Source organism: Falco rusticolus, chromosome 5 (assembly GCF_015220075.1).
Source record: "Falco rusticolus isolate bFalRus1 chromosome 5, bFalRus1.pri, whole genome shotgun sequence".
NCBI lineage: Eukaryota > Metazoa > Chordata > Aves > Falconiformes > Falconidae > Falco > Falco rusticolus.
Genome location: NC_051191.1, coordinates 41,000,337 through 41,024,679, shown reverse-complemented (window position 1 = coordinate 41,024,679; position 24,343 = coordinate 41,000,337). Strand labels below are relative to the sequence as shown.

Here is a 24,343-nt window from a genome sequence, read left to right as displayed (position 1 = left end):
TTAGAACTTGGTTCACTGTGTTTTTGACAAGTTCTCCCAGGAGGTTTCTAAGCAGTGAAAGCCTTTTAGGATGAAGTTCATGTTTTCTGCATGCGCTTGGCAAAGGCAGATATATTGCTCTGGTATAAAAAGCTGAAATTGCATTTTTCCTCTCACACTCAGGAAGTGAGCTTTTGCATTGGGGTCAGAGAGGAGGCTGTAGAGAAGAGTTATCTTCCCTAATTTTTATTCACATTGGAAGCTATATTTTTGGGTTTATGATTTTGTTCATTCTTTAAGGCATGTAATTTATGTGTGCATAACATACAGAAAGTACTGCCAGCATTTCCCCAAGGGATAAGAAAATGAATGGATTTTTGGAGAGGGGAGGGCAGATGGGAAGGGGAGAGCTTAAGTAAATAATTTCTGCAACTATTAAGTGACATACAGTCCCTGTAATAAGTGGATATTTCATGTCACTGAATTGCAGTGAATCACTAATGTAATGCTGTGGTCTATATGGAAGATAAAGTATAATAATCCAAGCAGACCACTAGTTTTATGTAGCCTTTTATTATTACTGAAAATAATAAAAGTAGTAGACCCGTACTTACATAGGGAGATTATTGTTTTCTTATTTTTCTCAAAGTCCCTTTAGTCAAATGATGTACAATACAATGAAATAAAGGTATCTTTTGGCAAAGATTTACAGTGTTTCTTAGCAACTGGACTTTCTTATAATTTTGTTTTTCTGTGTTAATGAAGATGAATATGTTTGGTGTCTGATTCAGTAAGTTGTTTGGTATTTAAAGAATGTCTTCTTTTAGAAACTGGGAAATTAAATATTATATTATTTAATATAATAAAATAATACAGTTTGTATTTAATACACTTATGAAAACACACTGCACATCACTTTGAGGTCTTGATCTAGTGCTGAGTTCTGTACTTACCCAAAATCATATGAGATGGGACCACTACTGGTGTGAGAACCTCTCATTTTGTCTTTCGCAGTCTCTTGCATTAAACTGGGGGCAGGGGGGGAGCACCTTTGTGTTCATATCCCTTTTCCCTTGTCTAGATGGTTGGTGAAGATCCAGTGCTGTTCGGCATCTCAGTCTCTGAGGGGACACTGTAAAGCAGAAAACCCTCTTGGCACCGCAAGCTGCCGAGGACTCTGAGCAGGCAGTTTTAGTCCTGTGGTCAAACACATTTTCCTGAGTGCCTTGTTCCTGAATTTGGTATTCTGCATCTCATGCACTGGACTGAGTCTGTATTTCACACCAGCACATTTAAGAAGGCTCTTTCTTTCTGTTTGCATGGACCTGTGTTTTCCAGGAATTTTCCAGTTCATTTCTAACAGAAGTGTGGGCCATTCCATTCAAATTCTGTTGAAATAGCTAATGGTTTGTACTGAATTTTAATTTCAGGTGAAGGGAGGTGCTGCAATTTGATGAGGATGCACCTCATCAGAGCAGCTCAGGGAGTGTTCTGCTGTTTAGCTTCCTGACCCGGTGAGGGAGTCAAAAGAAACTGTCTCATGTGATTATTAAAATTATTATGATTCACGGAAAAAAGTAGGTAGATCATGACAAACACAGAAAAGGTATTCAGAGGTCATTAGACCAGCCATTGTTGCTGGTTAGGGCTTACGTATTCTGAAGAGCTTCAGTGTGAGAAAGGACCTCTGCACTGTAGAGTGTACCGACAAGCTGAGTGGCTCATCAGGAATCTGGAGTGGGTGGGACTCAGCTGAAACACCCCAACTGCGATTCAGCTTGAAGCTCAGGACCCCTAAATGGAGGTAGCTACAAGCTGTATGCTAGTTCCCATCCCAGCAAATGGCAATCTAATCCACACAATAAATGTAAGAGGCTCATTTGGCAGCACATATAATGCAAATAAGAATGGACAAAATCAACGTCCATCTCCATTCTCACTTGTAGGCTAGATTGTTGATGACAGTTTGAAAACACATTCCAGAGATACTGATATGCAAGTGAAGCCCATTTCATTTTTACATGCACACCTCCTAAGCTTTACATCTTTCCTTATACTCTCTTTTGCTACCCAGACGTGTTTACATAATGGCTATGCAAAATAATGTATGCGTTTCCTACTGCCACCCCAACAGATATCAAGAAACCCGCTGTTACTTCTGAAACAGATGTGCCTAATGGCCACACCACAGCTTTGGAGGATAAAACTGGGGGTAGAGGAGGAGTGTGGAGGAGGGGTTCAGGAAAGGGATACGTTGCCCTCAGGAAACAAATGCAACTCCTTCGCAAGTGCAGTATGCTGCCGCTGCTAATCCTATTAGCAGGCTAAAACTCAAGACACAAAATATTATTTTAACTTCAACTTAAAAACAAGAGAGGGAGCTGGGAAGACTAAATATATTTCATACTACTGTTGTCCCTGGAACAAAAACTTAAGTGCAGATAGCCACACTTTGTGAAGTCAGCCTTCCTTCTTTCAAAACTGGCACACAATTTCCTTATTCTTTCCTTATATATTAAAACTGGGGTATTAATTAGCACAAGTTAGGAGGAGGAAAATAATTTTGGAAAAGAGTTATTGCTGATTTTTTTAAAGGAAAGGGAATTTGCACTGACTTGTTTGCAGACTCCATGTTTAAATTTATGAGGCATATTTCTCCCTGCATTCCATATGCATCCAGTGTTTTTACTTTCTGTCATCTTCTTAAGCTCTATTAATTTTCTTAGTATTAGTCAAATGCATCATATAATCCTGGTTGTTTCTTCAATAGAAAACTAATATTACTGTTCCACTACCTTAATCACAGCAGGTTGAACCCTGTGCAAGCACGTGTGTAACTTACAGTTACAGCTAAATCAAAACAAGTTGGATGAAAGTTTCAAACTGAGACCATTGGTCCAAACCTGCCTCTTCAGCTCATGCTTAATACCAAAGGGCAAGTTTATAGTTTTGTCTGTAACAAGACTCAAATTTTCTCAGAACAAGTGATGGTAAGGCTCTTCAGAGCACATGTGTTCTGAAGGAATCTCGTCCAGAGCAGAATGGTTCCTCAGCCATCCACTTCTAACGTCGAGGCAACTGAATTACTTTTCACCTACAGTGAGCAACATACAGTAATCCCTTTGCTCCAGATATTCATCATTTCTCTAACACCATGTTTATTATGTTGCAAAGCTCATAGAGAGGAAAATATCTGCTCAGGTATTTTACTGCGAATATATCTTCTCAGGCAACACTAAAAAACACTGTTAAGATTTGACTATCAGGCAACAAGAAAATTCATATATGTGTGTATTTGGAAAGAGAAAGGGACAATATACTTTTTAATGCAGCTGAAATTAGCTGCAGACAGTTGCCTTAATGCAAAATGACTTCAGAACTTTATGAATATAATTTTGGTACTCTGAGGTACTAAAAAAAGTAGGGCTTACTGTTCTCACATAGGTACAAATGGCGTTAGTAGTCTTTACAAATCCTGAAATGCTCCAGAATTACTGTTCAGCTGCAATGTGGGTATATTTTCCATAATGCAATGGTATGTGTATTAGTGCATATGTACTCATATTGTTGAAGATGATTACATAGCAATTTATTTAAAATTTATTTTTAATCTCCACATCATAGTCAGATATTTGGTCTTTCAGGGTACCAGAAAGATTGACTGCTCTGTCATAAGTGATTTCCCTTGACAGCAAGCTGTAGCCTCAGCAAATCTGTAAATATAGGTATTGCATATTATTAGTGAATGTTCATTTCTCCTATTCACTACAGAAATGGCTTTCATAAAGTGTGTTGCTGAGGTAGTTAGAAAAACCATTATGACTGACTTGCTGGTGGTTTAGGGAAGTTTCACGTAGGGAACAAGACACAGTTGCTGATTTCTTTGTCTCCGACAGGTGCACAGTATTATAACATTTACCACTATATTTAGGTGTTTATCAGACTCAAGAATTAACTGGGAAAGCTCACACTGACATTTCTCATCTAGATGAATTACCTGATAGCTATTTAGCTCAACCAAGATCAGGCATGTTTGAAACAGCAAAGCAAGAGTAAAAGCTTAAAAAAAATTGAGAAACTCAGAGACAAAATAGAAGAACATTTACTTTTGAGCAGCTTTTTTTAATCAGCTTTTTCAGCAGTCATGAATAGCTAATCAACAGGTGAGAGTGAATTACAAAGAAGAGAAACCTCACAGTAACACTGAGATATGCAAGACCTCACATGTGCATGATGGAAAAACTGGTGGACTTGCTGGTAGGACATCCTGGGTGTGCACAGAGGCTGCACTTAGTGATGCCTGCTGCACTTCTGGCATAGATAAAGTTGTTTCACCTTGCTCTTCTTTGACTCTTGTGAGTAGTTAACATTTAAGTGGTAGCTGCAAGAAAGAACAGTCCCTTCCCTTAGTGAGAAATGGTGATTACCATTCTTCCTGGGCACTACACATCCCAAGATGTGAGACCTTTTAGTGTCCATCCTTCCTTGTACACTGGCTTGTTTTGAAACACAATTTGTTCCTATTGTAACAGAAAGAATTGATAGCCTTTAATTCTTCACACTACTAGCAATATTTGTCCTATCAAGAAACTAGCAATGATCACTGAGAACTGGGGCAGTATTGTGCTAGATGATGCTCAAAGACAGCCAAAATACAATTCCAGTCCTAGAGCATTCCATTACTAAAGAAAAGCCAAGAGTTATGACTGGTTAGACAGGTGGCTATAAGCAATAGTGACTTCATCGGTCAAGATGACAGGTAATCCAGGATGACTAATGCATGACATCCTCATGTTTTCTCATAGAAAAGAAGAATTATAAAGGAGAATAAGAGAGTAGAAGGCTCTGCAGCTGATAGGGAATGGCGCAGGGGAAAGTTTATTTAAATACAGAAAAGATTCATAGCCTGAATTACAGACTGATCGAAGAAGCAGCCATCATATAGACAGTCTGTCTATAGGGTAGTGAAAGATCTGAAGGGATCTGAATATGAAAGGAAGTGGCCTATATTTTATTTGATCAAAGATGACGTGGTCAAAGAAACAGACTGGGAGAATGGTCTTTGCAGCAGTGTTCATATCGGTGGAGAATAACTGCACTTGTGAAGGCCAGAGGGAAAGGTAAGATGACAGTGTAACTGAACAGCAGATGATGAGAGCCTCAATAAAAATTTTAGCTGTGGGGTTTGATAGGAATTATCATATCCGTGGTATGTTATGCAGAACAGATCTGCAGTATCAAGGCACTACCAGGTTGTGAGGAGTGAATAGAAGATGATACCCAAGCTAGAGTCACAGGGGAGAGCGTGGGAGTACCATCTATCACAAACCAGGCATCTGTCAGTGAGTATAGGCATGGATACGGGTCTTTCAGTGAAATTATTTATTGATTGATTTATTTATTTTTTATATAATTAAGCATTTCTTATTTCAGGTAGTCTGAAATTTTGAGATTATGTTGAGCTTGCTGTGGAAGAGATAACTACCAATTCCGACATTTCCGTAACAAAGGTCACTGTTTTGAGGACATGTGCATAACACAGTTTTGTCTACGCTTAAAATGCATTAATGTGTAAATTCAAAGTGCAGAGTCCCAGGGCTTATTTGGGACCTGTGTGGCCTGGGAATTGTTGTCTTTAAATAAGCAGAAATAGATAATAGACTAAAGGATTCTGTAATGATTTTTTAATGGAAGGGGTCGTTCGAGGCCAAGCACACACATAAAAAGAGGCCATATCGCTGCTTTAACCCTCAAGGAGGGAGTTATTGCTGTCTTCTTATCATTGTCTCAAATAAGGGAGAAAACGATCAAGAGTTGCAGTGGTGGTTCTAGAGAAAGGCCTGGAGCTTGACGAAGCTAAGCAAAAGCTGAGGAGGAAAAGAGCACAAAGATGATGGAGAATGACAGCAAGGTTGTGGATATGTCCATGCCATACATTGTCGTATAGTGCAAGGAAAGCCTTTCTATACCTGTATCCGGTCCTGGAAGCTGTCTTCAGTCTTCTGTCTCAGCAGCTTGGAGCTCAACAGAAGCAGTTACTCTACTGTTACAGTAGAGTATTTTCCGTACAGATTTTCCGTATTTTGAATTTTTTTAAATCAAGACTGAGACAAAAGGTGTAGCTGTGTCTGTGACTTTGTGCCACAGCTCCTGACGGGATTTTGTGATTGTTATGGCAAATAACAATCCAAGCAGGTGAAGCCAAAACAGATGAGCAGATCGAATAAAACTTTCCGGACTTGAAAACTATGAATAGATTAGCACTGATAGTGCCAACATGAAGCAGGAGGTCTTTTGAAGAATAATGTGTCAACTTTGGCTGTGGGATAAAAGTAACCCCACTGAAGCCATACAAGTAAGTGTACAGGTGATAACGTTGAGTAGATGTGTAATTTTTTTGTTTAGTGAGACCTAGAAACCACAATGTCTATCAAACTTTCTTCCTATTTAAATAAGGTATTGGCAAAGAACAGAAAGGCAGAAACTGAGTGGTAGATTTGATCTCACAGGCATGGAAGTGAGTTCTAGTCATGGCTGCTGATTTCCCTTCTTATGTATGTTGGAATGAAATATTAAAATGATGTTTGTATTTTAACAGCTCACAGCTGCAGAGATCTCAGCTGCAGAGATCACTGCAAGTTGCAGCACGGCAATGAAGTTAGAGATAACCACAGAGGAGTGCGGTCTTTGTTTCTGAATTCCAGTTGTTCATTTCTTACTTCAAACACTTGCAAAAATATACAGCCATTGCCCCTCATTAAATTTCCTCTAGCTGTCTACCTGTCTGCCATGTTCTGAGAGTTGAAACAAAGCTACCCAAGAGATGCAAAGATACCTGAAAACACACAGTAGTCTACCTCATAAGTTAAAAGGTTTTTAATAAATTAAAAATTGTTATAGGCATTTTCTGGAACGCATATACACATTCATATGTGTGTTTTCTCAGTTCCTTCCCTCTATTTTTGTTTATTTATTATACTCAGGAGTTTAAAGTACAAATGTGTGCCTAGCATTAAATATAGCATATATCATCACTACTTAAAGCAGAAATATTCAGTGTGCATTTGTCGTCTTCCATGATTATATCCGAACACTGTTTATATTATTTTTAGTGTTATTTCATATTTACTGTGTACCAAACACCCGATGAGCTACATTTAGACAGGAGGAGAGTTGAAAACATGGCACATTTGTTTACTATTAATCATTACTGGGTTTTAATTCTAGTCCCACTTTCTCTTTGGCAATTTTCCCTGGGTGGAAAGGGGCTGGTGGCTGAGGGGTGTCGAGTCATGTGTGCATGAAGCGTGGGATGTGGTCTGCTGAGGGCTAGCATTGCCCTCTCAGACAGCTTATGATCCTTGCTGAATCCTGCCAGCACCCGGTCCTGGTCCTCTGGAGTTGGGAGACACAACCTGGAGCCTGCAACAAAAAACACCAAGCAGCAAGGAGCAATCTGCAGCCAGCCAGGGTGCTGGGTGCTGCCAGCGTGCCCCTGGGCTGCCTCGCCAGGAGCCCCAGGGAGCTGTGTCCTGGCTCGAGGTCAGGACAGGGCTTCCTTAGGCAGCGCCTTCTCTTTTCCTCAGATGATGGCAAAGAAGGGCCAGATTGTATCAGAAAGTGTAACTTTAATGCTTGGTTACCATTACTAAAAATATCTTTACTTAAAGAGATACCAAATCAGTACTACAAGTGCCACTGTAGGGTCTTGAACTAATACCTGGCATTGCAGCAGAGAGTGTGCACATTTGTTTGGCATGGGGAACTAGAAGCAAAGGGAAGAAAATCAAAATACCACGATCTTCTCTTTTGCAGCATCTGGTTTTGTCTGTGCTTCCGGGTTTAGTGAGGTAGCTGATGGAAACCAGAGGTTCTCCCTCTGCCTGTTGCAACATTAGGATGAACCCCTCAGCGATCTTACGCTCACCCTCTGGCTGCCCTTTCCTCATGACTAGAGTGAAATGGGGCAATAACCTAATTGGATTTGCACATCCCACAAAACCTGCCGGTGAGGTTAGAGACCTCTGTGCAGCTGATTTAAGCCTGTTAGTTGTGGGTTGGTTTCTTCTTCATAAACTGCATAGAAGTATGCTGCAGACCCCCCCCAGGCTGGAAATCACTGAAGTAGATGAATATTAGAAATTTTATACTGACAGATTTAAAGAAGAAACAATTTGTTCATGCAGTATGAGGGATATAAATATGAGCTAACAGTATGGTTGCATGGCTTTATTTTTCAAACTCTACCAGTAGAGATACTTTCTAAATATGGTATTTTGGACCCAGTTCTTAATGATATCCCAGATATGGCAGAGTACAGGCACCTCAGCAGTAAGAACTAAAGCTAATCAAGTGAACTTTGCATAATTATGAGCTGAGAACTTAAAGAACATAGCATATGTCACTCATGTCCTAGAGATGAGCACAAACTGGTAGCACAGACTAATAGAGACTATGGAGAGAAAATAGCGTGTATGAAAGCATGATGCAGACACGAGCTGTGTTCCAAAGAAGGAAGTAGTTAGATTATTGGGGCTTGTACATTTGCACTATTAGTGTACCTATTATTCCTACTAGGCACCCTGAAATTCTTGGAAAAAGGGCTTTCTGGATATTGCTGAGATTAAGTTGTCTTTTGTTAGTCAGTAAGGAAAAAAATTACAACATAATCAAAAGATTTTGGACAACACTTTCTCAGAACCTAGGTAGAAAAATGGCTACTTTATTGGATTTGGATTTGACAATCTGATATTTGCATTAGCCTGGAAAGTTAATAGTCATCTGCTCTTCTCCTGCACAATAATAATACTACAGCTATGTGTTCACGTGTGATAATATCACTACACGGACAGTAAATGCTCACACTTACCAAAGCTGTGAGCCAAATGAAGCCCTTAAGGCTATTTAATCACCTAAGCTGAAGCTTCGTTTTCCTAAGTGCTGTGGCTGTAGTGACTTTCATGGAAGTCAGTAGGTTTAACTCATTATTTTAGTTTCTTTTTTTTAATGTTGCTTTCAAATACATTTTTTGTGGTTTGTTTTAATTTTTTTGTTGTTTTTATTTTTTATTTCTGTTTTTCCAGTGGGACTGTTCTTAAATAACAGATTTTATAATCATAGTGATAAAGGTGTTATATTGGAAATGTTATTTATGGGTGAAGAAGAAACACCTTATAAAGTCAACAATTTATTATTAGCATCATTTAAATTTTAACATTATAATCCAAGAATCATTATTAGTTGGGATCTAATTATTACAGAAAATAATACTTCTGCGTGGAAAAAAGTTGCAGTAACACAAGTAATGTCAAAATTGTTATACACACACTTGTCAGTTTCTACCACTTCTGCTGGTGTTTCATCCACCCTCCCCCTGCTCATTTGGGTCCTGAAATGGGCAGTTTCAGTGTGGGGCGGGGGGTGGGGGTGGGGTGGGGTGGCTTACGATGTGTCATTGGCATCTGGAATCATTTACTGGGAAGTATATGATGTTCATTGTGATGGTTTCTTTTTCCCCACTCTAGGATTTACTTGGGGGCATTTTTATGTTTGCTAACACACTTTTAGACCTTGCTGTTTCTTCACTGATCTGAAGCTGTACTTTACACCCAGGTTTACTATACACAGCACCTTTCACATGTGTTCAATACTTCTTTGTTCTCCTAGTTACCCCTAAAAGCAGTTTTGTCCAGCCCCGGATCTGCATTTCTTTAGCTGAGCGCTGGTGAGTTGTTGATAGCTATGAGGTCTACAGTGCCAGCCTGTGCCCATCTCTCTAGCAATGGCAATGTGATATTATGGGGCTAGAGGGTAAGAGCGGTCATCATACAATTCAGGCATGCTTCATACAATATGAGGTATATATGTAGAAAATGTGGAATAATGTACGTGTGAAAGGTAGCCATAGTTAGAAGTGTCAAATATGTATTTTTCTAATGGGCTGTCCACTTACCAGTCTATTATAACGTGAACAGTACACTGTTGGGGTTGGACATCTCTCTTTTGCTTTTGTTTTATGAAATATGGTCCAGTGTCAGTAGTTGTTTGCTGAGACAAATAAGGGGAAACTGCACAACTGACAGAGCTGACATTCTAGTTACTCATTATCAGGTAATATTTATACAGATCAGAAAAAATGCTGAACTTTTTAATAAAACTCAGATGCAAAGACACAGTCCAATACAAAATTCTGTATGATTTCCGCCCCTCCCCCGTGGAATTTTATCTGTAAATCGGCAAAAGGCACAGTAGGAACATTGCGGCAAGGCAAGAGCAGCAGGCCAGATTTATAGTCCCATATTTACTTATTTCTAATGCAGCCCACAGCTCTCCATTCGTTTATGTTCAGGAATATGTAATGTATTTATTCCTATTTATTCCTGGCTGAGAGTATGTATGACTTAACATGAGACACCAGTCCAGAGATCTATATTAGATACTGTGAACTAAGAGCATACACCCATAAAATTTTTATCTTTGGGCACTTTTTGAATGTCTACCACCTGCAAGGGGATGTTTGCAGATGCAGTGTAAGGGATTGTGCAGCAGGGCAGTTATTACCATACCTTGTGACCAAGGAGTGCATGTATTGCATTAGTAATAAGGCAAAAGGAAAGCATCCTTATTTCTCTTACCTTCTGCATCTGTAAATTGGCACTTTCTGTATCACTATGAACATTGAAAACCAGGTACAGAGGGTCAGGTTTTCTTCTTGCTTATACTCCTGTTAATCCATTTAACTCAGTATCACAAAGAGTTAGTACAAATCAGCTGCTGTTAGTTTTTGGGCCATGCTATTCCCTGCTGATAAAACCTCCATTTCCCTTCCACTGCAGAAAACGTTGGAGCACTTAGCAGCTCTTGGAAGTTAAGTTATATATGGTGATTTATCTTTCAGAGATGATTCTTGGTTTTGAATTATTTTTTTCATTACCCTGGTAGGAAACTTTCCAGCCTTACAAAACTTGGGGGTGGGGGGGGGGGGGGGGTGGGGGGGGCGGGGTGAAGAAAGAAAGAAAGAAAGGAATTGGTTCTCCTAGGTAGGTCTGCACTGGAATGGTTTTCATGTGAAGGAAGCACAAGTCACTCACAGAGCTGCCCACATTCCAGATTCTTTTATCTTACCTTTAGTAATTCAGATGCTTGTTGCACTAATTTATGGGATACAAAGCCAGGGATACACATGGGGACAGGGCCAGTATGTTTTTAACAGCAGATCACCAACAGTCTGCAGCACACAGAGTAACTTACTCATACTGATTCTAGCACTATCGCTAGACTTTCAGTTCTGGCTGTAATGAGCCATGCTATTATACCCATCTTCAAGTGACTGATGGTGGGTGCAGATAACCAAGTGAAAAATTCCTTTAAATGCAGCTCCTCCTCAGCTGGGTTGCCATATGCTGCCAAATAGTTATATATCTGCATAATTATAGGTAAGAGCTTCCACATTTCCAGCATTACCTTGTCAGCTGATATATAGCAGTGGAAAAAACTGTGCTTGGATTGATGCAGGCAGATTCTGCTGAAGGGCCTGCCTGCACTTGCAGGGAGTTTTTATTTAGAGGTATTAAGGCCAAATACAGAAAACACCCTATAGACTGAACAAGTAGAATGCAGATACATGAAATGTTTGAAAGGGTCAGGCCTGGTTTACCAATTTCTTACCTATAAACTGTCAGATTAGTAACCAAACTTGTAACTAGTACTGCAAGGTTGCTATACAGGTATTCTTATGCTTAGACTAACTATTTTGTACTATCAGTGGTACAGTGGGTTCAATATTGTTATTCTGAAGTGAGCTTTCAAACACATAATTACATGGAGATGAAGTAAAAATCATATTGTAATATGTAATATAAACAAGGTGTTCTATTTCAAGTGGTTCAGCCAAAGTAAGAAAATCTAATAATGAGAGGCTTAAAAATAGAACCTTTCCCTTTTATTAATTGAAGTAATTTTAAAGGGCAAAAGTAAAAATGAAAGTTTATATTTAGGCTCTTACATTTCTTTTTTTCACAGGACTGGGAATTTCCACATTTTATGGGTGATGTTGAAGTGAATCTTCCAGGCTTGCCATCTGCACACATGCAGTTCAAAGTACCTTATTTCCAAAAGATCTTCAAAGAGGAGTATCACATACATATAACAGGTATGTAATCTTACAGACTGTGACACAGGCACACGGTGATCTTCTTCTGTGTAATGAATGTATGCTCATGTATGTTCTTAACAACATACTTTATGTGTGTGTATGTCCCAGATTACTATTTTTCTATGCATTTATCTGTCTATATCTACATCATCTATATATAAGTAGCTCGAGGAAATGAGGAACCTTTACGAATCAGAGAGACCTGCTGTTTTTCATGGATTTCAGCAACTTCTTGTGACACTAAGTAATACCTAATGTAGCTTCAGAGATCTTTTATCTAAAATTACTCTCCAGGGGAATTAGAAGCTTATTTCATTTTAAAATCTCTTATGCTTTCAGAAGCCTTTGCTATGATTTATGCTAATTTCTTTTCATAACTTTGGTCATTCTCATCTGGCAAAGGCCACTCATAACCATACTTCCATCAGTCATGTAACCAGAAGCAGACAGTTAAATAACCTCAAATATAATAGAATTGCAGTTACTCAAATGAATGGTACATATAGATAAAAAGTACTTGATCCTTGCATACTGTGAGACAGTATTTTAATAACAGTAGGGAATGAAAAAGAGAAGGTTAAATAGGGATAAATATTTTGGTTTTACCTTCAAGCTATGCAGAAGGAGCATAGCTACTCTCTCTGCATTGGAAAGAATTTGGTAATAATGGATAGCAGAAGAATGCAGGTGTGAATTGACAGGGCTCTTTAACTGCTAATATAAACAATCACAGCACATGATACATACAGGAATAAGATAGATGAGAGCATCCAGTGGCACAGCCATATAAAACTCCTGCAGAGCAGGGACAAAAAGAGCATTCAGAGATGATATAAAGATAAGGCCAAGAGCTAGCGGGTGAGTCACAAGGTCACCAGGCAGCAAAAGCAAAGGTGAAGAGGAAAGAATGACAAACCCAGGACTCAGTCAAGATAGGCTGAATGAGGTCTCAGAAAAGGCATTTTCAGCAGAGAAAGTAGAAATCTGAGTGATCAGATTAAAAAACAGAAAAGAGAAAACGAGTGCAAAAATTACCTGCTGGCTATTGAATGAGGGAAGGCAAATGAGCCAGTAGGGAGTACAGATGGAGGCATAGAAAGCTTTTCAAGACTGAATGTAGGTGCCTTGCTGGAACCCTGAAAGAGAAGACAAAGGCCAAGAAGAAAGAAGGGCTGGGGCACATCTGAGTTAGACCATTTGAGCCACTAGTGATTTATGGAACAGGATGAAGTAAATGATCCCGTGGTCAGTGACTGGAAGGTAGGGTGAGAAGAAATGGGGTGTGTATATGATAAACACATTTTTTCTCTCCAAGTGAGCAAAAAGGGAGAGGAGAGGGGAAAAAAGCAGTTTAAGCATCAAATATTTGATCTGAATCATGGTATTCAGAGATAGTGAAAACGGGGTTTCTTCTACTTCTCGAGATTAGAGCATGAATTCAAAGGGTTTCAGTCCCACAAGGCTCCCAGATGCCATGCAGTTACTCAGTTGTATAAGAAGTAGTGAAAATGGGTGCACAGAGGAACACAATGACTGAGGCATGGTAGGGTGAGTGGCAATATCAGATACAGAAACTCAGGATATAATTAATGTAGACGAAAATGGGTGGCAGAAGAGGGGATGAAGCACAAAGATCAGTTTTGCATTGTAGAAGAGACAAGGATATTGGTGATAATCAGGGAAAAGCAAAGAATAAGCAACAGCAAAAAGCATAAATTAGGGATGAGAAATACAACCGCTAGCAGAGCTGCTGTTTGAAAATAGACCAGCCGAGAGAAGCCAACATTTATCCATTGTAAAGTCTTCTGCAGAGAGGACTGGAGGCCTTTCTGATTTTCTGGCAAGAAGGCATTCTTTTAATGAGGATGAGCTAATGGATAGGGGCTGAGGAATATTTTTCCCTGCTCAGCATTAACAAGATCCATTTATTAGATTCACTAGACAAATCAATCCATTTGACTGCACATCACGTACTCTGTCTACTGAGTGCCTGTTTTATCTTGGTGCTACACCACCTTTTAGGAGATCTAATAAACAGCCATAACACATGGCACAAGAACCTCCCTTTGGGTAAGTTTTGCTTGAACCATCTGTTCTTGCCATCAGTTCTTGTCTTAGGTTAGGGTATCATCTTGGATCATTTTCAAGCTCTAGTTATTGTGTGGATGTGTAGTTACTTGTAATTTTCTACTCAAATCAAAGAGCTAATAAAAGAAAGAACTGGTTCAATATATATAAGAAGATGAATGCAATCCAGTCTAAAATGAAGGTAGAGAGTGATGCACATGAATGCAACTGCAGCAGGTGACATGGGGGTAGGACACTGATAATGGCAGGAACCTGCTGTATTTAAGCCCTGTTTAATACATGGGATCCAGAATGTTAAATTTAACCACAGGACTTCTTTTTAGTAAAAACCAGGAAAAGAAGACCAAGGCCTCAATATCGTTTATTTTAGTACTTACTATAGGGATAAAGTCAGGCTGTAAATCTGTAATCTGTGCCCTGATTTGTAGAAACTAGAAATCCTTTTCTCCCAAATAGCAAGGACAAAGAAAGAATGGCTGAAATAACATTTGCTATCTTTTTCCTGGCAAATTTTATTCTTCATAAGTTCTTTTATAGTCTATTTTGGTCACTGTTGATTGATATAAATAAGAGCAGCTCTAGGACTGCCCTGAGCAGCCCTATTTGATGCTAGGTTTCTCCAATGAGCAAAGGTCCAACAAAGAAGCAGCTCTAAGTAAAAGGGCATTAAGAAGAGTGAAGGGCTTTAAACCACCTTTCTGTTGCTGTGTGCTTAATGGCATCATGCAAGTTCTGTACAGATGAAGCATTTCACAGTTACATGCTCTGTGTTGCCAACTCTCCTGATTTCATTACAAGTCTTAAGACAGTTGCTTTTTTTAATTATTTTTTTACAGGCTTAGCTCCTGAATTCAGTGACAGGAGAATTTCAGCTTTCACAAAATAAAGCTTATGATTGCAGAGAAAAAAATTGAAATGTTGCTTCTGAATAATTCAATGCCTAAAAAACCAGATAAATAAAACAGTACTAAGGGTATTATTTTTAACTCATCTCACTGCTTTAAACTATTAACATGCTTTCTTAGGCCTGAGTTGTGATTTCTGAATGTCGTAACTTGGCAGTAATGCTGAATTAACATCTGCATCCTGTAGCTAATATGCTTCAGTGTAATTTTAAATTTACTATCAAAAGCATACCTTATTTTTACTGGTAACTGAGTACCTTGTTTTGCTCGAATTTTGTTGCACCTAGGAACTCCTAGCAAGTATCTACTTAGTATTAAATGTTTTTATCCTGTTTTGATAGCTGCTTTTATCTATGAACATCAAAAAAACCCTTGAATTCCTGCATCTGCTTAACACATCTGGATTTCCCTTGGCAGATGGTTCATTGCAAAATGTGTGTTTTCCGTCTTGGACTACTGTTTATGAAAATACATAGTCTCTTTTAGTTGCTATAATACCCAGGAAAATTTGTAAAACTTAAAAGTAAATTTTGTTACTTCAGATTCTTTCATTGTTAAAAGACACTAAGGGGACTGACTGGTACCCTTTAATAGCAGCACTGGAGATCCAAGAGCATCTGCTGTCAAGTATGCGGATAAGTTTCAAATAGGAAATATTAAAGTGTGAGTATAAAAACAGATGGGAGATTTTTCTGGCTGTTTATAAACACATTTCTGAGTGCTGATCTAGCCAGAGTCCCCTTCTACCCAAAGGAGAAATCATCACCCTCATGGCTGGCGAATATCTGGCATGGCTGTGTTTTGGAGTTAAACCACAAGTGTTCAGGCCAAGCGTTGCCTACACAGGGAAGCCTCAGGGAGCCCGTGGGCAAAAATAGAAAGGTTAGAGGTAAAAACAAAGCTGTCCATGCACACAGATGTGAAAAAAACTCAGAGGATTTGCAGCTTAGTTCAGCTGTGAATAGTCTGTATACATGTATCTAACTAATAACACTAACATGACAGAAGATATAAAGAACCTTTCAAAGATACCTGAATGTTTTACAGAGGTGTCTGAATGTTTTAAGACAGAAATTGCAATTGAGATAAGAATCTAAAATCAACATTTCCTACACTAGCCTCTGGCTGTGGTTGCACACCATAAGGCCACTTGAGTCTAGCCTTTGTAAGTGGAATTTTCACATTTCTTCTTGACCTCAGGAGGAATGCTGAGGAATGGCTTCTACACGAGATTTCTTTTGTAGGACGTGACTGTTCTGTTACAGAATGAACATATAAAAATAAAGATGCTTCAGAATCAGCAACTGGTTTCGTATATTTGGACCTGCAGGATCTGCCTCAATTGTCCAGTAAATCAGTTACATGTGGGATTGTGGACTGGTTGCTGAACCTCTCATAGACCTCATCAGCCTCTTTAAAAATGACCACTGCCCAAACATCAGTTGGTGAAAATAAGTGCCTTTCTGGAAAAAGGAAAAAGAAAAATCTATACCTCTTTTACCATGAGAAGGCCCCTGGCATTTGCATGCAGTGCATGTTTGTTCAGCTTCAGCAGGCAGGGGAGGATGTTTATAAGCAGAGTCCTGTATAGGCTGATGTTCCTCTGAACATGGTCCTATGGTGCGGGTCCAAACCGCCATAAGTGGAGATGGTTCTAGGGTTAAGGTTTCCCTTCTGGTGAGTGTCCTGATGATGAGGATACAATCCTCCTCAACAGCCATGCTTTCTCAGAAAACAGGGATCAAGTTTTCATCCCCTAATAGTGGTTGTAGGCTACAATGCCTAGTAAAAGGTTTCCCATTTCGTATCACAACCCGGTAAGGACACCCAGTGCATGCTTTTGGCTAGCTTTATACCTCCAGGTTTCCTTTTTGCAGATCTTTGTTGCACCAAATTTCGATATTGCACCACATTTCCAAATACACCAGATGAGATTCCTGCCTCTTCAAAGTCAAGTGTAGCATGTAAGGACATCAGCTCTGTGAAAGCCAGTTACTAACCAGGTCTTTTTTTAGGTAGTGCATGGCTGAATGACACAGCCTATTTTGCCACCTGATTTTCTTCATTGTAACTTCGTTGTTGAAGAGTCTGGGTGTAATTCTTTGCAGTTTGCTGAAATGCTTGATTAGCCTTCCAGTCTTGAGAGCTGATCTTACTACATCCTTCCATTTCAAATTGTGTCTGTGAAAAATCCACCTGCTTTAAGAGGGCTAAATGGTGCCAGATATATGCCAGTGTTCTTGGCCACATAGACCTCACTGGGGTAGAGCCAACCCCAGAGCAATAGTGGTACGGATCATACAGTAATTGGTTAGGAGACAAATTAAATGACTTCATAGTTTACGGCTCCATTTTCCTTTACCACTTTTCATCCGGAATGAAAGTTGCAGCACTGTAAAAGAAATTATAAATGTAATTTTAAAATAAAATTAGTATCTATGGCTTCATAATGTATTTATTTTGAACCATTGCAAAACCATAAACTTAAGCTTGTTTATGTGCAAGGTGAGAGGTCAGGAGTGACTTCTAGTTTACCAAGCTTATTTACTGTATAAGCTTTAATACATGACTTAAAGTTTGCTATAAAAAGCATTATGCTAAAATTAATTTGCAGTCGACAATCACTTCATATACATAGATTATACACATGTACAGCATTAAAGGTCTGTCAGTATAAGTCTCAAAAATTACTTGTCACAGGCAATGATCATCAAATAGATGTTTGTGGGTGGAGACTGTCAGGCCTCTTGATTCAGTCTGCTTCAACGTATTTATCACTGATCTAGAAGGATTGCTTGGTAACCTGGATTTATTTGGCCATCACACCTGCTAGTACAGCAGCAAAGTACGTGTCTTGGAAGAGGGATAGACAGCAGGGGACACTGTATTCTAAAAAGAGGCAAATACCTTCTGTAAGTAACCAAGACAGCACTAACTCCCAGTCATTTTGTGTCTAAGGAGGTTAACGCAGCCCTTGGCTAGAGGGAATACTGAGCAGGAGTAGGGAGATGTCATTGTATTCACAATTGGTTATATTGAGACTGTTACTCATATACAGTGTTTGGTTCTGGTGACAATAGTTTTCAAAAGAAAAGGAAAAATCATAGAGTTCATTGAGCCTGACAGTGATGCAGAGGATGGAAAAATTGTCTAGAAATTTGAAATTTAAGGGGTTTTGAGAAGATTCGCTATAGAACAGACAGTTCTTAGAAAACTAGGGGCCACTTAAACATACAGGTTGATCTTCATTTAAGTTAACTGGGGTGCCTGCATCTGAGCGCTCTTTTTACTCCACACTTACCCAACGATCCCAATAGTGGAGCTCGGGCTGTGCTCCTGCCTGCTTAACTCTGCCTAGGAGCTGAGTGAGTGAGTTTCAAGGTCATGCTTTTTATTAAACAGGAATAATTGAAATGCATCTCTCTCTTAGATCAGGTGAGCACTCAAATTCTTAACATAAGAGGAGTGGAGCCTTTCATAGACAGATCCATCTTTCCACCTTAGAAGAGATTCACAATTATGAAACCACAGTGTGGGATAGATGCTGCATGAAGCCTGAGATCATGCAGCTGGCTACCTCTAATCAGCATTTTCAGCGTTTTCTGCTAGCTTCTCATACAACTTCTTCACCAGCAGCAGGCAGCCATGTCAAGTCTTGTTCCTTAGGTGGCTTGCTCTGCATGTGTCACATTCAGGACAATGTGGTCACACAGGTGATTGCTGTGAATCCACAGGGTGCCATCAGGCCTAAAGAGGAGGCAGGTCATAGCTCAGCATTGCAATGTCCAAGTTTCCTTTGTCAGTCATACCTGAAATCTACAATCAAGAAAACTAACAGTGTATTTTGGCCTTTATAAAGGCCATCTCAATAATGTCCCCATTTCATTATGCTTCATATTTTGATGTTTTGATTGTCTGTTTTCTCCCAGCACATCTTCACTCTTGCGATGTCTAGCTGAAGGGAAAGAGCAATACTGGTACTACCTGAGTTTTTCCCCTTCCTACCATCCTAAGGTCTCACAGATCTCTCTAGAAAGTCACCTGTCCTGGCTCTGAAGAAACACAAAGTACCACAGATAATGTTTTGATTAAGCCAATAAAAAAAGAAGTGGAAATTTTCTTTGAATGGACTTTAATGCATTTTCCTGGGAAAAGAATATGGCATAAGGAGTTAACTTTGGGGCAATGCAGCAAGGAATTGCTTTCTGGATAAAACACAGAGTAATATTTGATGACAAATTATTTTTTCAAGAAGTGTACAAGTGAACCATAGCAGAGAAAAGAAGTTTAGAATGTAGTAAATCATGTTTTCTTTCAAACCTGCCATAGATAAACAGATAATAGCTCTAATATTTATTTCATTGTAATTTGTGTTTAGCCTGTTTTCCTAAGAAAATGAGAACGATGTGATCAAGTTCTCTGTGTGGCTTAGTCTCACTCTTTGCCCAACATTCAGCATCAAATAACTTTTGAATGTACAGCCAGTTTCAAAAACATTTTTCAGAGGGTGGGAACCTGAAAAATAGTGGCGTTATCATTGTGTGCTAAGAAATGGTGGTTATGTAAAGGACAGTCACCTAAGTTAGTGTCCAGCTGAGGAAAAAGCAGGGAGAAGTCAACCATTGTATTCTGTTTGACAGCAGCCAATTGGTCAGTGAATACGAGTGTCCCAGCCACTCCATCAACACACTCTGTGCAAGATATATTCTGTCTCTGTCTGTTGAAAGGTCATACGTGATGGGGAAGCTAGGGTTATTCTGATGGAGAGAAACACGTGTAATACAGGGCAAAAACCTGCAGGAAACAGCATCAAGATAGATTGTATTGTTTGTTACTTTATTTCATATTTTAGCATTATTTTCAGTATCTTGGTGTTGATTTAAGAAACCTAAATATTATAAAAATAAAAAAGTAAACTTCTGAGATCATTATTTTCTTTAACAAATCAATTATAAAATCGATGAAAACTCAGAAAACATTTAGAGGAGTTATTCATTATTAAGTGAATATGGTTTTATGTGAACAGGTATGACAGGGTCTTTTCAGTGCAGTTTGATTTCTGGATAGTGACAGTAACACATGAGAATTAACATTCCTCATTTTGAATCGAAGTATAATCTAGATTGAAGAGGACTATTAAACACAATTGCTGAAATGCAGGGAGTTACCCTCCTTAACCTCCTGGAGCATTCTGGTCGTACAATTTGAACACACAGACTTTCAGAAAAAGGAATCCATTTATTCTTTACAAGCCAATAACATAAATAATTTGATAGATACTCTGATGACGGTCATTTTCTTTTTCACTTGAAACATACTTAGATATGAATCCAGCATAGACAAATATCATTCATCACCATCAGGAACGTTCCTCCATGAATGTCCTTTCACATAATGTAGACGTGTAGATTTGCTGTGTTCTTGGGTGGTGCCAGTCATTTTACTGCACAGGTAAAATCTTAATATATGTCCAGCTAGAATGTAAGAGGTGCTTTGACTATGGGAATAGTATAATTTGTTTTGAGTATTCATAGAATAATTTAGTTTAGAAGGAACACCTGGAGTTCATCTGTTCCAACACCCTACTCAAAGCAGGGCCAACTTTGCAATTGCATAAAGTTATCTTTAACGTCTTTTGGATTCCTGGAGGAAGCATGTGAAAGAGCAATTTTAAATAATAAAAGGAGAAAGGTTTGCACCTCCAGTGTTGCAGGAGCTTAATGTTAGACTATGAGTCACTCCTTGGAGGAATTTCTTACTACACAAACTATAGAAAAGCTAAGCTGAAGAGCCTCCCAAAACTATCATCAGTGCTTAATATTTCTTGAGGGTGTGATATCTCTAGATCACAGTTTATCCAATTTCCCCCATCTGAATATGTCTGTGTACCATGGTTGGTATATCAAACAATACATATATACTCTTTAAATTTACATAATTACCCAACCCCAAAAACCTCAGTCACTTCAGTCATTCCTGGCATATATAACAGTTCTATCAAATATGGTCTTTTCATGGAAAATTTCCATGTGAATATTTTTTAAGCCCTGGAATTAATGCTTCTTTAGGTTTATTGATCTATACCACATCACCTAGCGGTCTAATCAACAGGTCACCTAAAAACTGCAATGTGCATTCAATTGATATACTGCTATGCTTGTCTTACAAAACTATTTTATTATGTGCCCAGCCCTAATTGTGTAATGCTAGGGGATATTCAGCATAAATCTGACTATGGTGGAAATTTTATTACAGGTTTACTTTAAAGATTAATTAAAAAAAATGGTTTTGTTTTTTTTTTCCTCTGGGTGGCTTTTATATGACTGCATTTGTACTGCTTCTAAATTGGATATATCAGATGACAGAACTTTCTTTTTCCAAACAGGCAAATGGTTTAACTATGGAATTATCTTCCTTGTTTTAATCTTGGATCTGAATATGTGGAAGAACCAAATATTTTACAAACCTCATGAATATGGTCAATATATTGGTCCTGGACAGAAGATCTACACAGTGAAGGACTCCGAAAGCTTGAAAGACCTTAATAGAACTAAGTTATCTTGGGAGTGGAGATCCAATAACACTAACCCATTGACCAACCGGACCTATGCTGAAGGAGACATGTTCTTGCACAGCAGATTCACAGGCTCTAGCCTTGATGTCAAATGCCTGGCTTTTATCCCAAGTTTGCTGGCTTTTGCTTTGTTTGGTTTCTTCATCTGGTTCTTTGGGCGATTTCAGAAAACCGACCAAGGCATGGAGAATTTAGACAAATCATACACAAGAATGAAACGAAAGTCACCGTCAGATATAGGAATGACACGAGAAAATACACAGGTATTAGTAGAAGAACCATTAAGTTTTCAAGAACCGCATCTCGTATCCATAAAATCAGACTTAAGTGAAATAGTTTTTAATTCTTCTCTCCTAACTTCTGAAAACTTGAACGCACAACTGAATGAACAAGAGAGCCCTTTACAGCCAGTACCAGAGTCCTCTGTCCCTAAGAGTAATCCTGTGACATAGAGGCAAATACCCAGGAAAATCACTTTAAATAAGTAGATACTATAAGATTTCAGTTTTACCTTTTGTAAGTTAAGATTTACATAGTGTTTAGAATAAGAAACTCAACCTATACCAAAAGGTGCTCAGCATGCTTTTTCTAGGGATTTTGGTTTTTATTTGTATTATAGTACGTGCCTACTGTATATCTAACATTCCTTTATAGATTGCTTCCCAGAATTGCACAAGCTATTTATTAATACATTACCTTAACTGTATAATAGTGTATTAGATGATTACTTGCAGGTATAAAATTCTACCGTGGTGGTGCCTTGAGACATTAAAGAGTTTTTTAACTCAACACCAGATGTATAGCACAGTTCTTCTAATCTATTTTGCAAAGCTTTTTGTATATGGTTATTTCAAGTATCATTTGATGTCTTGACAGAGGAGATAAATATAGTTATTCCTAAAGAAGGGTTTCTGTTAGGAGATCACAACACTGTTATTTACTCATCTGTGAAGCCAGTGACTTTGATGACCGGGCTGCAAAGAAGCATGTTGATTACCTTTTAATTTTTGCTGGCTAGCTGCCAAACACAAATACAGATTCATTATGCAGTAAACAGCAGAGTGATAATACAGCACGGGTCACTACTTGTGAAAATATGACTTTCTCCATCAGTAATAGCAATTAGGTGATAATACCTAATTATATTTTTCCTAATTAAAAATAAACTGCTCCTTGATTAAAAGTTTTGCCCTTCACCTTTTAGAAACAGAGGTGAAAATACATGGTCAAAGCAATCTTTCCATCATCACACCAAGCCTATGCAACATCAAAGAGCCAATGGAGTGGTTAAAGTAAAGGACACAAAGCTCATTAAATGCAGTATTGGTGCAGTTCAGTGCAGGTGTAGTCTGACAATATGTGAAACACATAGAAACACACTGCATATAGACAAGTCTAACTTCTCCAAATACTGAAGAAATGTTTAGGGGTTTCAATGAAAATAGGTTAATAACTATATTTTATTGTAAACTTTTTTTTTTCTTGTTTCATTATCCATGATTAAGTGTAACCTGGAAGCAGAAACATAGAGAAACTGGGTTTTTTGCTTTTTTTGAAGGGGACTTTGTAATGTGAATTCCTCTGCTGTATGATCAAACTTTATGCACTAGAGAAATTGTATATCTAAGACATCAGAAAGACTCTGATTCGCCTCTAATTTAGTTCTATAAATTGTTGTTACAAGTTACTAAATAATAAGTCGTTTTTAAGTCTGAATTATTTCCCTGTCATTTACTGGTGTTGCTGTATTTTGTCTTGGTGACTTTTTTATCTCCGTTGTTTTGATCTATATGCTTTTAAGTTTTGGGAATGCTGAATTTAGCATGCATAATAGAACTATGCTTTTATTAGCTGTCACTTGAGAGCCAATTTTAATAAACATCATTCAACAATTGTTTATTATAAGGCAGGAACATATTCCATTAGTTTTGCAGTTTTTTGAAAATATTTTACCCATGCATTGTCCCGTTTAAAATCATAAATACTTCTGACACTGAAAAAGACAGACAGTATCACAATAATGTCAAAATCAAATATTTTGCTTATGTAACATGTAATATTTCATCAGGGGAAAGTTCACTTTATAATAAGACTAAATTTTATCCATTAAAATTATGACTAAAAATAAATCTATTAGTTTTTGCCTACTGCAGCTCATAAATTTATTTAACTGAGTTAAGATATAGTCAAAGACAAGCTATTAATTACTAACAGTAAAACACTGTGAGATCTTGCTTGTACTATATAAGAGGTGACTATATCGATGTTTGACTTTCAAACAGCATATGATTTCCTAAATAGTTACAGAAATAGCTGGTTAGTTTTGCAGTTATGTGCTTCTCTGTATGTTTTGAACACTGTAAACCCAAGTAGTGAAAATCTGTTATTTCTCCTCTTTGTGCATAGGAGTGGTTAAATCCACTAATACATAGGCAGAAAATGAAAGAATTACTTGAGCCTTTCAGCCTGCATGATTACATGACTCTGAAAAAACTGTTATTAAGCAACTGATCCTCAGCTAAAATAATTCTGTGACCTCACATTGAGTTAATGCTTTTAAGGTCATTGTAAGCCTGCATGAAAGAAAGAAAAGCATCAAGTAATCCTAGATTTTGTGTTGAGTATTTAAATTAGTGGTCAAGC

General features: G+C 38.2%; 1 protein-coding gene across 1 annotated transcript in view; it reads left to right on the top strand.

Moving 5' to 3' along the window:
• Positions 1 to 23,622, top strand: part of TMEM117 (transmembrane protein 117) — a 220,397-nt gene extending 196,775 nt beyond the window's left edge. The window contains exons 7-8 of the mRNA XM_037390367.1: positions 12,001 to 12,130; positions 21,512 to 23,622. Of these exons, the coding sequence (XP_037246264.1) occupies positions 12,001 to 12,130; positions 21,512 to 22,152 (771 nt within the window). The 3' untranslated portion in view covers positions 22,153 to 23,622. The remainder of the gene's footprint in view (positions 1 to 12,000; positions 12,131 to 21,511) is intronic.
• Positions 23,623 to 24,343: the final 721 nt, after the last annotated feature.